The 12,925-nt window shown below is 46.9% G+C and overlaps 1 protein-coding gene across 2 annotated transcripts in view; it reads right to left on the minus strand.

Annotated features, from left to right (window-relative positions):
* Positions 1–3,340: 3,340 nt before the first annotated feature.
* LGI2 (leucine rich repeat LGI family member 2) overlaps positions 3,341–12,925 on the minus strand; it is a 32,295-nt gene continuing 22,710 nt past the window's right edge. Inside the window, exon 8 of one of the 2 annotated variants that reach the window (XM_047799403.1) lies at positions 3,341–5,973. In XM_047799403.1, the coding sequence (XP_047655359.1) occupies positions 5,156–5,973 (818 nt within the window). In that variant the 3' untranslated portion in view covers positions 3,341–5,155. The remainder of the gene's footprint in view (positions 5,974–12,925) is intronic. The other variant, XM_047799402.1, reaches the window with a different exon arrangement.

The raw sequence follows: 12,925 nt of genomic DNA on the forward strand, positions 1-12,925 counted from the left end.
TTGTAGCTTGCATTGTAGATTGCAAAATTTGCTTTCATATGCAGTATAAACTATTCTTATTTTACCTAAGTTATGCATTTAAAATACATTAAAATGGTACCAAGTGGCATATTGGCCTATTTTAATCACAGGTCTTACACATTCCTGATAGTCAAAGTGATTGATAGGAAATGCAGTTTCCCACTGGAAAAAAAAAGGTAGATTCTGATACAAGCAAGGGCATAACACAAGGATAAGAGTGCCTCCGTGTAGAACTCAGTAGCTTTATAATTCTCATTTTTTTATGATTTTTATTTTTGCCATTATAGTTGGTTTGCAGTGTTCTGCCAATTTCTACTGTACAGCAAAGTGACCCAGTCATACATATGTACATATTCTTTTTCTCACATTGTCCTCCATCATAATTCTTATTTTAATGAGCATTACAGTTGGTTCTTTTCATTAACAACTGCTGTTAAATCTGCCTGATCTTTCCACCCTCTCCTTGCCCAACTGAGGCAGAGGAAACCATTGCTACTTTTTCTTTTCTTCGAATTTATTTCTACTTCCCATCAAAGGGTTTCTCCGCAGCCATCTGCTCTGCTTTTCTGCCCATTCCCTTCACATTATCCGCCAAGTCTGGGCCACCTTGCTCACTGCATCAACATCTAGAGGAAAGCCTTCCATTCCAGAATGTTCTCAAACAGCATCTTTGACCACTTCCTCATGAAAGAACTCTCTTCCAAAGCTGCGATTGAAGGGGCTGATAACCTCAACAGAAGACTCGAGAAGCTGGCTGAGGAGACTTTCTCTAGCTGGCATGCAAATAGACTCCCCTCTCAGAGACCGTCACCTCGCTTTCATTATACCCCAGGTCGGAGAAATTTCCATTGTGAGTGTTCCTGGCAGCCAAACTGCCAGCATCCCACGCTGATTTCTTTCCTAAAAATACACAGCCTCTCACTCCATGGGGAAGAAAAATGCAACACTGCCATTTCCAGCGGGTTCCCCAAAGGCTTATTACGGCCCGCGAGCAATTTATCATTGCTTGTGCATTGGAGGTTTTAGTTTTTTCCCTGGTAGAACTCTTCTTGTTTATCTTGGGGACTTTGTGACAAGAAACAGATGTATCTCAACTTCAACATCCCTCCCAGAGCTATGTGGGGCAGTGGGGGGGGGGAACGGAGGGGGACAATCACGCAGGCTAAAAACCCTCCTTAGAATAGAAGATTATCAGCTAACTTCTGGCAGATTTTAAGAGGGTCTTGCATGTAATAGCTCTTCTGTAGCGTTTGTTAGATGGACCAGTGGATTGAACAGTGTCTGTTCAGCGTGAGTTTCCCTCTGTCTAGGTGGATTTTGTTGCTTTTTTTTTATCTCAATGTGCTGCTATATTCAAAATTATGATAAAAAGTCTCTGACTTGGAGGGCATGGCAGTGTCACGGATGGAAAATAGAAAGCCTACTGCTCAGAGGGAAAGCTCTAGCTTTGCCACTCAAACTGGATAATCGTGAACGGGTGACTGACTCAAGATTTTCTGGGCCTATTTCCTTTTCTCTGACATCAGAATCCTATCTCCCCTCCCACGTGCCTTCAAAAACCGAAGGTGAACAAATGAAATGAACACAAATGTACCCTGAAAAAAATATAAACTGTTGCCAAAATGCAGGCAAGTCATCTTATTTCCATTGCCTGAGCACACAGTACTGTCCACATCTAGGACTTGGGTTTAGAGTCTTCGTGAGAGAGCCATTCTGAGGCCCAGGGAGTCTGGGGACAAGTCCTTGCTTTAAGACTGTGTGACTCAGTCAGTCACATGGCCACGTGGAAGGACTGGGTCTGGGGACCTAGACACTAAGATGGCAAACAGGGAACAAACTGAGAAGCTGATCAACCAATAAGGTGTCGGGAAAAGATGGAGCAGAGAAGCCTCTCCTAAAGCTAACTCTGCAGGGGACGGGCCCACATGTCCCTCTGCTTTGGGTTTTGTTGTTGTTTGGTTGTTGGGTGGTTTTTTTGTTTCATTGTTTTGTTGTGTGTGTTTTTTTTTTTTTTTGGCTGCCCCGCAGCATTCAGAAGTTCCCAGGCCAGGGATGGAACCCGAGTCATATCAGCAACGACGCCAAATCCTTGACTGCTAAGCCACCAGGGAACTCCAGGTTTTAGGGTTTTTTTTTTCTTCCATTATTACTGGAAGAAAGCTTCTTGCAGAAATTGTGTCTTGGGATTCTTGGGATGGAGCAGTAAGATTAATGAAGCAAAGCTTCCCTAGACTCTTGCCAAGAACATCTAGGATGTTTTGGTAAGTCAGCCAGAACAAATCTCTCCTCCCTCAGCACGGGCACTCTGTAGATGGCAGGCTCAGATCTCGTCTGCAGCCGAGTGGATTTCCCACTCTCACCCTCACCAGCCCCACAATCCTAATTGCTTAGATCTGTCTTCCCCCCTCTGATGTTTCCTCAGAACGCAGCAAATCCTCCCTTCCCAAGACTCCCAACCCAGCCCCCTCCACTTCCTGGTTCTTTAGATTCTAGGCAATGGTTCCCAGCGTGGCAGGTGCAGAGGTGGGTCCCTAACTGCACCCTCAGAGGTGAGGCTGAGCAGGTGGTCACGGCTCCTCGGAGGCAGCACAGGGGAAGGACACCCCCGTTGCCTCCTCTGAGCATCACTGCGACCAGGCACAAGTGCTGGGACTAAACGTCTCCCACCCTCCTTGCCAAGTGCATGTTTCCTGCCCAAGCTTGATGAGGGGTTCTAAGCATCAGAAACCAGAGCATGCTTATCTTGACAGCTGGAGAAAAGGCAGAGCTGTCCCACTTTCAGCCTCCGCTGTGGGGATCAGGGTACCTGCAGTCAATTCGAATAAACCAGGAAAGCAAAAGAACATAGAAGAAAGAGTGACTTGTGCTTTATGAATGAAAACAAACCTAATATATGGTGCAAATGAACCTTTCCACAGAAAAGAAAATCATGGACTTGGAGAACAGACTTGTGGTTGCCCGGGGGGGTGGGGAAAGCTGGATGGATTGGGAGTTTGGGGTTAGTAGATGCAGACGATTTCCGCCTTTGGAATGGATTAGCAATGAGATCCTGCTGTGTGGCACTGGGAACTATGTCTGTCACTTATGATGGAGCATGATAATGTGAGAAAAAAGAAAGTATGTATGTATGTGTAACTGGGTCGCCATGCTCTACAGAGTAGAAAAAAAAAATAATGTATCAGGGAAATAAAAAATAAAATAAAATAAAACTGGAGTTCCCACTGTGGCACAGTGGGTTAAGAAAAAAGAAAAAGAAAAAGAAAACCATTTTCTCCTCTGTTCGGTCCACACTTGGTAGGAAAGTTTGGAGCAGCGATGCTACTATGTCTGCGTGAACCAATTCCTTAAAAATCCCTGGTGCCCCAGGCTGGAAGCCATGAGACTGCAGAACCAGAATGCACTCAAGAGTGCTGTTGGGACCACGATGCAGTGTTTTCCAAGTGCTATTTATTGCCTTGATCTGCATTGCTTAAAGTCTGGAAACAACAAACACATTCAAATTTACGACAAAACATCTACCTCCTCATGACTCGGCAAACAATCATTGAAACACAGCAATATTGTGCAAGGTGATGGTGCTCCTTTCACAGCTGGAAGAGGAGCTGTTGGGTTACTCTTGAGAGCCCCTCCTGAAAGCATTCAGTTCATTTTCTCTGAACAGAACCAGCTCACCAGGCAGGCTCTCCTCCTGGAACCTTTCACAAAAACCAGACCCCATGCGCTTCCCAATGGTCCACACCAGAGGCCACCTGGTCCCCTGGATGCCGACCTGGGCTGTGCGATTTAGCACATCTGGCTCCAGATTTGGTCCCACAGGATCAGCCTGAGACCCCCCCCCCTAGGCCTAGCCCCAGCCTGCAGAGAATGAGCATCCTGCCAGCACGGGGCCCCACGGGAGGGCGTGGGATTCCTCTGCTAAAGTGCTGGAAGAGGAGGGGGCGTTGCCATTACAGGAACCCCAGTCCTGTGATTTGGTGCTGCAGCATTTTCGGGAGCTTGTGGCAACAACATCAGCAAATCAATAAACGCAAGGCCATGATGTGAGCACACAGAGGCAGGTGGGCAGGCAGGTAGGCTGGGATTCAATTACTTGAAATATTAAGTTGCCCAGAGGGCAGAGACATGCATCCATCAGAGAATCACCTCTAGGTTTCAAAGAACATCGAAACTTGTATTAGGCCCTCTTTGATGCCACAAGATCTTACTCCAAAAATTCTGCCCAATGCTCATCAGCTGGAAATACCTGCTCTATTGTACTAAAGGACAGAATAGAAAGCACCATTCCGTCCTCGGCCGGACTGCTGGCTACCCACCAACTCAAAGGATGGGTCCAGAGAAGCAGATGAGTCATGAGAGCATCCAAGAAGCATTCCTGCTCTGGCCACAGTGGGGGGGGGGCAGCTTTGAACCATGAGAAGAGGGAGAAACCCCTCTGTCTCACTCCCGGGCCCCCAGCCTGTGCTGGGCCTAGACATGTGTCAGCAGATTATGTTCTTTGTGGCAGAGGAAGCAATGTCAAACATGATTTTGTTAACCCACCCCCTGAAGGACATCCACGTGAGCCAACAAATCCAGCCCAGCTCTGCTCCTAGAGGGGATTCAGGAAACGGGGATGGTTCAAAATAGCATTGCTGTGTTATAAGATTTTAAAACTAATCATCGGCGAGTCTTTTTAGCTGACTTTGGCTTGAAGAGTTCTTACCCAACAGATTGATAAAATGGAACTCGAAGGGCCCAGAGTGTGTTTGATCTTTTTGTTTTTTATTTCATTATAAGAGCTGTCCCATCTCATCTGATTTTCTCCTTCCTCATTAAAAAAAAAAAAAAAAAAAAAAAAGCACGTATACTTTCCCTAGACGGCAAGCGTTAATGCTGTACTCTTTTTTTTCTCAGTAATTACAGACTTCAGGATGTCTTTTTAAGTGGGAGGATGGACGTGTCATGCAGTTAGCCAATAAATGCAATCCCTGATTAAAATATGAGTTCTAAGAGTTTGAAAACTTCTACCTATTTCCCCGGTGCCTTTTTCACATCAGACGGTGAATCTGGCTGCTGCGTTTGCTCCCCGCCTCCCCCTCGGTCCTCTCTTGTAAGAGCTAAAGCTACATGTCTTTTAAATTCACCCATCACACCTTCACAAACTTAAGTCAACAACAATGTGTTCAAAAATCTTTGTTTTCCCTTTGAAACTGGAGGCAAAGAAGAAATCTCTCCTGTCAGTGGAGACGGCAGTGAAGGAACGAGGTGCCTGCACATAAATCTCCTTAAATTTTTTGAAGAGCTGCTTCTCTTTATCCCACTGGTATATCTGGGAGAAGGTATAGTCACTCCCCAGGGCCAGGTAGTGATTCTCTTTGAACGAGAAGGGCTGCAGGGTCATGGCCCCCCGGGACGGGAGGGCCTGGACCTCCACGAACTGCTTGCTATTCCATCTCATGACCCTGGAGTCCCCGATGAAGCGGGTGAGAGACAGGTAGAGGGCGTTCTGCATCCTAAAGCTCTTCACGGCCAGCACGTCCTCCATGTTGGGGATGTCACTGTGGGGGACGAACTTCTTAGAGCTTTTGTTCCACTGGAGGATGATGGGGACCTGGGAGCGGCTGGACAGGATCAGGTGCGACTTTCCGTCGATGTCAACGAACTCGGCGTCCGTGTCCCGGAACCACTCGTGCAGAGACTGGTACGAGTAGAAGCCCTTGCTGTTCCACTTATAGACGGTGGACAGCCCCGCTTTGGAGCTGTCTGCGATGACAAAGAACGTCTCGTCCTCGATCTGAAACAGCTCGATGTCGTTGGGCTTGGAAATGCGAGAGACTTCTATGTCTTGGAACTTGACAAACTTGGTCCAGCTCTCGTCGTATCTGTAGATGTGGGAGCCGCCGAAGAGCTGGGCCACCACCACAAAGACCTGGTCGTCAATGAGGATGGCTTTACAGCCCACGATGGACTGACCTGTGCTCCGGGAGAGAGGGGAGGGGGTTAGGGCAGCCAACGGGAGGCAGGCTCTTCTGTCTCCTACACTCTGCGGAATCTAAGAATGATACGCGAGGACTGCTCTGCAAGACAGATACAGACGCACAGACATAGAAAGCCAACTGACAGGTACAAAGGGGAAAGCGAGGGAGGGATACACGGGAAGTAGGGGGTTAACAGATACACATCACTGTATACAAAATAGATAGGGGAGTTCCCATCCTGGATGAGTGGGCTAAGAACCTGCCTCGTATCCAGGAGGATGCAGGTTCGATCCTTAGCCTCACTCAGTGGGTTAAGGATCTGGCATGGCTGTGAGCTGTGGTGTTAAGTCGCAGATGTGGCTCGGATCTGGCGTAGCCTGGGAATTTCCATATGCTGCAGATGGGGCCCTAAGAAGAAAAATAAATAAATAAATAACAAGGAAGAACAGTATAGCACAGTGAACCATATTCAATATCTTTTTTTTTTTTTGTTTTTTTGCCATTTCTTGGGCCGCTCCCGCAGCCCATGGAGGTTCCCAAGCTAGGGGTCCAATCGGAGCTACAGACGCCAGTCTATGCCAGAGCCACAGCAATGTGGGATCCGAGCCACGTCTGCAACCTACACCACAGCTCATGGCAACGCCAGATCCTTAACCCACTGAGCAAGGCCAGGGATTGAACCCGAAACCTCATGGTTCCTATTCAGATTCGTTAACCACTGAGCCACAACGGGAACACCTATATTCAATATCTTGTAATCACCTATAATGGAAAAGAATCTGAAAAAAAAAATATATTTATATAACTGAATCACTTTACTGTATACCCGAAACTAACACATTATTGTAAATCAACCATAGTTCAATTTTTTTAAATAAATAATAAAGAACAACAAACTGAGGAAATATTTGTTTATAGAAATCGAAACTACGGACATCAAAAATTTCTTTAGGTAGAGCAACTGTATTAAATACTACTATGTTAAAGAATCAGAATATATTTGAGTTTAATCAAGTGGGTGGAAAGGATAAAGATTTGTGTCAAGCTGGTTGGTATAAAACAATAATAAGGTCTTTAGGGAAATTAAAAAATGCTCCCCCACAGGGAAACTGGGACCCTTGGGAACTGGTGAGAAATGGCAAACGTGCAACCGCTGTGAAAAGCATGGCAGTTCTTCAGAAAATTTAAAAAGACTGACCATGTGATCTAGAAATTCCACGTCTGGGTCTAGACCCAAGGGACTGAAAGCAGGGTCTGGAAGAGATTTGTGTACACTGCGTTCACAGCAGCATTGCTCACAAGAGCCCCAAAGTGGGAACACCCACAAGTCCACTGATGGATGAATGGACAAACGCAACGAGGTACAGACAAACTATGGGATATTGTTACCCCTTTAAAAGAAAGGAAATTCAAACATGCTTTGTCATAGGAGTTCCCATCCTGGCTCAGCGATTAGTGAACCCGACTAGCATCCAGGAGAACGTGGGTTCAATCCCTGGCCTCACTCAGTGGGTTAAGGATCTGGGGTTGCTCTGAGTGGTGGTGTAGGCCAGCGGCTATGGCTCCGATTGGCCCCCTAGCCTGGAAACTTCCATATGCTGGGGGTGTGGCCCTAGAAGACAAAAAACGAAGACAAAGACAAAGACATGCTGTATCATGAAGGAATGTTCATTAAAGACATTATGCTCAGTGATAGAAGTAGTTGCAGAAAGACAAATAGCACCTGATTCCACCTACACGAGGTACCTAGAAGACTTGGACTCACAGAGACAGAAGGCAGAAGGGTGGGTCTGACAGGAGGGGAGAATGGGGAGCTGAAGTTTAATGGGTACGGAGTTTCAGGTTCTCAGGATGAAGGATCTGGGGATTGACTGCACAACAACGTGAGTATAGAACTGAACACAAACAGTTAAGATGTCAATTTTATGTTAGACATGTTTTCCCACCATTAAAAAAAGAAAGTTCTAAATGTACCTCCATCAAAATAGGTGAGTGACGGTCACCTGGGCCTCAGGCATCTCTCTCTCTTTTTTTTTTTTTTTTTTGCTTTTTAGGGCCACACCCAAGGCACATGGAGGTTCCCAGACTAGCAGGCGAATCAGAGCTACAGCTGCTGGCCCACGCCACCGTCATAGCAACACAGGATCCGAGCCGAGTCTGCGACCTACACCACAGCTCGTGGAAACGCCGGGTCCCTAACCCACTGAGCAGGGCAGGGATCGAACCCACATCCTCATGGATACTAGTCTGGTTCATAACTGCTGAGCCAAGATGGGCACTCCAGCCTTTGGCATCTTTAGAGGCAGATGTGTAATTCAGGAAATTGACCAACACACCAAACCCATTGTCTGCGTGTGGTTCCTGAGTCCATAGGAGCAGAATGAGGCAATCGGATGGGTTTCTTCTCTTGGTGTGTGTGTGGTGGGGGGTATGTGTAAAAATGGGAGTCAGGACTTAGAGGCAGGAGGCAAAAAATGTGATGAGAGCTCTTGAAGACAGTTGATCTTTTCTTATGACTCTAGACAGCCTCCCCCGACCCCACACCCGGCCCAGCACCTCTAAGTGTTCTGACCCTGTGCCAGTTACTTCGGCTGTCTGTGCTCAGGCCCGCTGTCTGTCAACTCAGACTGAGGATGCAGTCAGCATTGACTTTAGAGCTTTGCAAAGACTGAGAAATTTCACAGTCAGGGTTTTTAGGACAGAGCTCGCACACAGAGAAAGTGATCAATAACCAGTAGCTATCATTATTGGATAACTGAAGCAATTGTCTTGAAAATAAAAAGGCCCAGGCCTTTTTTTTCTTCTTTGTCTTTTTAGGGCCACACCCGCAAGCATATGGAGGTTCCCAGGCCTACCCCACAGCCATAACATAGCAACATGGGATCTGAGCCGAGTCTTCCACCTACACCACAGCTCACAGCAATGCCAGATCCTTAACCCACTGAGTGAGGCCAGGAATCAAACCCACATCCTCATGGAGACTAGTCGGGTTCGTTAACCACTGAGTCACGACGGGAACTCCAGACCCCGGCCTTTGGCAATTGTGCATAGCAGGCGCTACAGGAGGACCTGCAGGTGAGCAATGATACGAACGATGTAGCTCAGGCGGCACAAAACCAGAACTGTGCAGGAAAAGGGGAACATTTTCAGTCGTGACCCCCTGTCTGGGTCACTCCCATCATCCGCTCCCAGTCTGCACCCAGAACCCTGAAGCGCCCCCCCCAACCTCCTCATTTCAGCAAGAGAACCACCCACATCTCAGAGTATTGACCCTTCCTCTAGGTCATTCAATTACAAGTTATTTCTTTCCCCTAATTTTCTAGGCAATTTGGACCAAAGTGAATTTGGTCTGTAAATTACAAGGATAATAACCCAATTCCTGTCCTTGGTATTAACTTTGAGGGCAGTTGGTGGGTGGTTTTTAGGGTAGGATTTACTTTTCTCTTCCAATGCTCTGGCTTTCCTGCAAGAACCTGGTCTCTTTCCTTTGTTAAAACTAATCATGGCATTTTTTTCTGAGTATAAAATTTTTCAATGTTAATTGATTTTGAAAGCAAATTTTGAAAACAATAACAGGTAACACTTATGAAAGCACTCTCCTAAGCAATTTACATGTGTTTACTCAGTTAATTCTTACAGCAATCTTATGAGGCTGGTAATATTATTAGCATCATCATGACCCCCATTTTATAAAGGGTTAAACTGAGGCACAGAGAAGTTAAGTAACTTATACAAGGTCACACAGCTACAATGCGGTGGAGCCTGGAATCCAAATCCAGGTAGTCTGGCTCCAACCTACACTCTACCACCAATATACTAAAGAGTACAAAGAAGAAATCAAAATTGTTTGAAGTGTAAATGCTGAAGTTACACATAATATTGTCATATATTTCTCTCTCTCTCTTTCTTTCTTTCTTTTTTTTTTTGTCTTTTTTAGGGCCGCATACATGGAATAAGTAAGTTCCCAGGCTAGGGGTCTAATCGGAGCTGTAGCCGCCAGCCTATGCCACAGCCTCAGCAATACCAGATCCAAGCCGTGTCTGTGACCTACACCACAGCTCACAGCCATGCCGGATCCTTAACCCACCGAGCAAGGCCAGGGATTGAACCCACAACCTCGTGGTTCCTAGTCAGATTCATTAATCACTGAGCCATAACGGGAATTCCATATATTTCTTTAATTGCCAATCTCTGCACATACTCAAATGTCCTTTGTCAAAATAGATTTGGGTGTACAGTATATATGGACTTTTTATAACCTGCTCTTTTCCCTTGACCACTATGTTCTGAACATTTTCCCACGTCATTGCATCTTTCACAACTTGATATTTTAACACTCCATGGTAGTCTATTGCATGGGTGCACCACATTTTATCTAAGTAATCCCCTCCTGTTGGACAGTGCAGTTATTTCCAGTTTTCCATTATTGTAAGCAATATGCTTCCCTGTAGAGAGATCTTTTTTGGAAAACCATCTGGCTGTGTTAAACGGAGAGGCTGCGAGGCAGACGCTGCAGAGGTCGTGCACATTTTAAAGGCTTCTGGGTTTCAACTACCAAGCTGATCTTCGGAAATTGCACTGACTCCCAACACTAATGGAGGTGCCTGCTCCTCATCTCCCTCCCGAGTCCCTGGCTATGGAGGTCCCTGCTACCCAGAAGCATCCTACAGCTCTGCCTGTCTCAGCTGAGGGGCCATGTGACACAGAAAAGACTCCTTTCTTGGAGATACTCTGTGACACCTCTGTCCAGGTGGAGCCCATGGAGTTGTCAGTAGCAGCAGAAGTCTTCCAAGTGTGTGTACGCATGTGTGTGCGTGGGTGCCTGCATGTGCATGTGTGTGTGTTTTACTCTAAGAGGAGAGATGCTACAACATAACTACTGGGCAGAAATCAAAAGGCAAACAAAATTAATCAAAACTGTGAGAGCTGAGAAGAGATGCAGAGAGAAAAAGGAGAAGACGTAAGGAGCAAAACTTGGGGGAGAACGTGACCCTGGGTCTCCCTCCCCGCCTCGATGTCCCTTTTGCATGATGCTCGGAAGAGCCACAGACGCGCTGGGCATGGATGGGGAAAATGCCAGCCAGCCTGTGCTGACTCTGGGACCACCCTGTGATCAAACAAGATGATAAATGAGGCATGCACAGACCCGGGAGTGGAGAACGGTCCACATGTACCTTGGCCGGGTCAAGGCAAGTGGTTCCGGGGCTGTGCCCTTGCTCATCCATTTGTCCTCTGCCCAGCACGTGTGGGCTGCAGGGCCTTCCTTCACACCAGGCTGAATTCAGTGAGTCACACTCCTTCCTCCCCAGCGCGAGGGATCCCCTACTTCTGTAGCCACCCTCTTCTCCTGCCCCCTCTCAGGCCATGCTCTGCTGGGCGCCGCATTCCTGTGCTCATGAAAGTTGTGGAGATGCTTTCATTGAAATCAAAGAGTTAGAGTCTATGGGGGAAGGACGGCTGCTCCTATTTTTTTTTTTTCACTATAAAACAGAGACAAGTACACGTTGTCTGGTTGGGCATTTGACCTAAGAAAATAGCTTATAAATCACTGAGTACATAAATGTGTTGCCTTCCTTGAAGTGAAAAATGGTGACAGGGAATGGGATTCATGCTTAATGGAAATCCATGTATTAAGGGAGCAGAAAAGACAGGTACTTCATTCCAATCTGGTCATCAAGGAATGCTTCCTGTAGGAGGCTGCATTTGAGCCTGCTGACCCAGGCGAAGAGAGAAACAAAAGAAGGTAAGGCAGCTGAATTGTAAGACGTGATCAGAAATCCATAAGTGGCAGGAAACTGGCCATGTGTGTTTGGCAAGGCATGTTGGGGCCTTAACGTATGGGTTCTGTGTGCTTTCATGAATGAAGAAGAATGAAAAATCTGAAATTGGTGGCTTTCCCTAGTGGTGGTAGCAAGCGGTGGTAATGAAATGTCTATCTTTAATCCCAAATGATATCCCAACACTCATGGAGAATGTATCATATGCCAGGCACTGTGCTAAGTGTTATATTACATATGCTGCCCAAATATTACAATGATCGCATTTTACAGATGAATGGAAATTCATGAAATTTCCACTTTACAGATTAGAGGGGATCAACGAGATTAAAACTTGGCCAAGGTCACCGACCAGAAAGATCTAGAGCCAGATTTAAGAACAACCAGTGAGATATCGGAGTTCCTAGTCTTAAATGACACATTCTTGTGGCTCAGTTCTTGGGCTTGGCTGTGAAGAGGATCGCGGTGGGCTTCCTGTCCAGCTGCGCGCCTCTCAGAAGAATCAGACTTTGAGACTGAGAGGCCAAGGAATCCCCGGAAACCAGCAAGCTCCAGCGCTGGCACTGGCCACACCCACTCTGATCTCACCAATCATTCCTACGCCTGCCAGCACCTCGGCCTCCGCCAGGTCCAGGCCATCCGCACCTGCCTGATTTCTTGCAACAGCCTCTCAGCTACCTGCTCTGATCCCCCTTTTGTCCCCTCCCCACACGCAGACTACGCTCAATCCAGCAGCTGGACACAGCCCAGCATTCTGTAGCAGGCACCTGCATCTTCCATGCCATCTGGCTGACCCCTGCACAGACCCTCCATGACTCAGATGAAGGCCCCAGTCCTTGGTAGGACCTGCAAGGCCCCCATGACCAGCTCTCTTACCTCTGACTTTGTCTCCTACAACTGCACCTGGATCATTCTGTCCAAGCCAAACCAGCCCCCTGCATGTTCATCAAAGAGGAAAACTACCTTCCTGCCTCAGGACCTTTGCACCTGCTCCTCCCTCGGTCTGGAATGCTCTTCCCCCTTGCTCTCCATGTGCAACTAGCCCTCACGTCCCACAGGTTTTACTCAAACAACACCTCAATGAGGCCTACATCAGACACTCCATCTCTAATTTCAATCCTCCCAAGAATGGCACTTTAACCCTTTCCTCCCCTGCCACCTTTCCCTTCT

This window comes from Phacochoerus africanus, chromosome 10 (assembly GCF_016906955.1).
Source record: "Phacochoerus africanus isolate WHEZ1 chromosome 10, ROS_Pafr_v1, whole genome shotgun sequence".
Classification (NCBI taxonomy): Eukaryota; Metazoa; Chordata; class Mammalia; order Artiodactyla; family Suidae; genus Phacochoerus; species Phacochoerus africanus.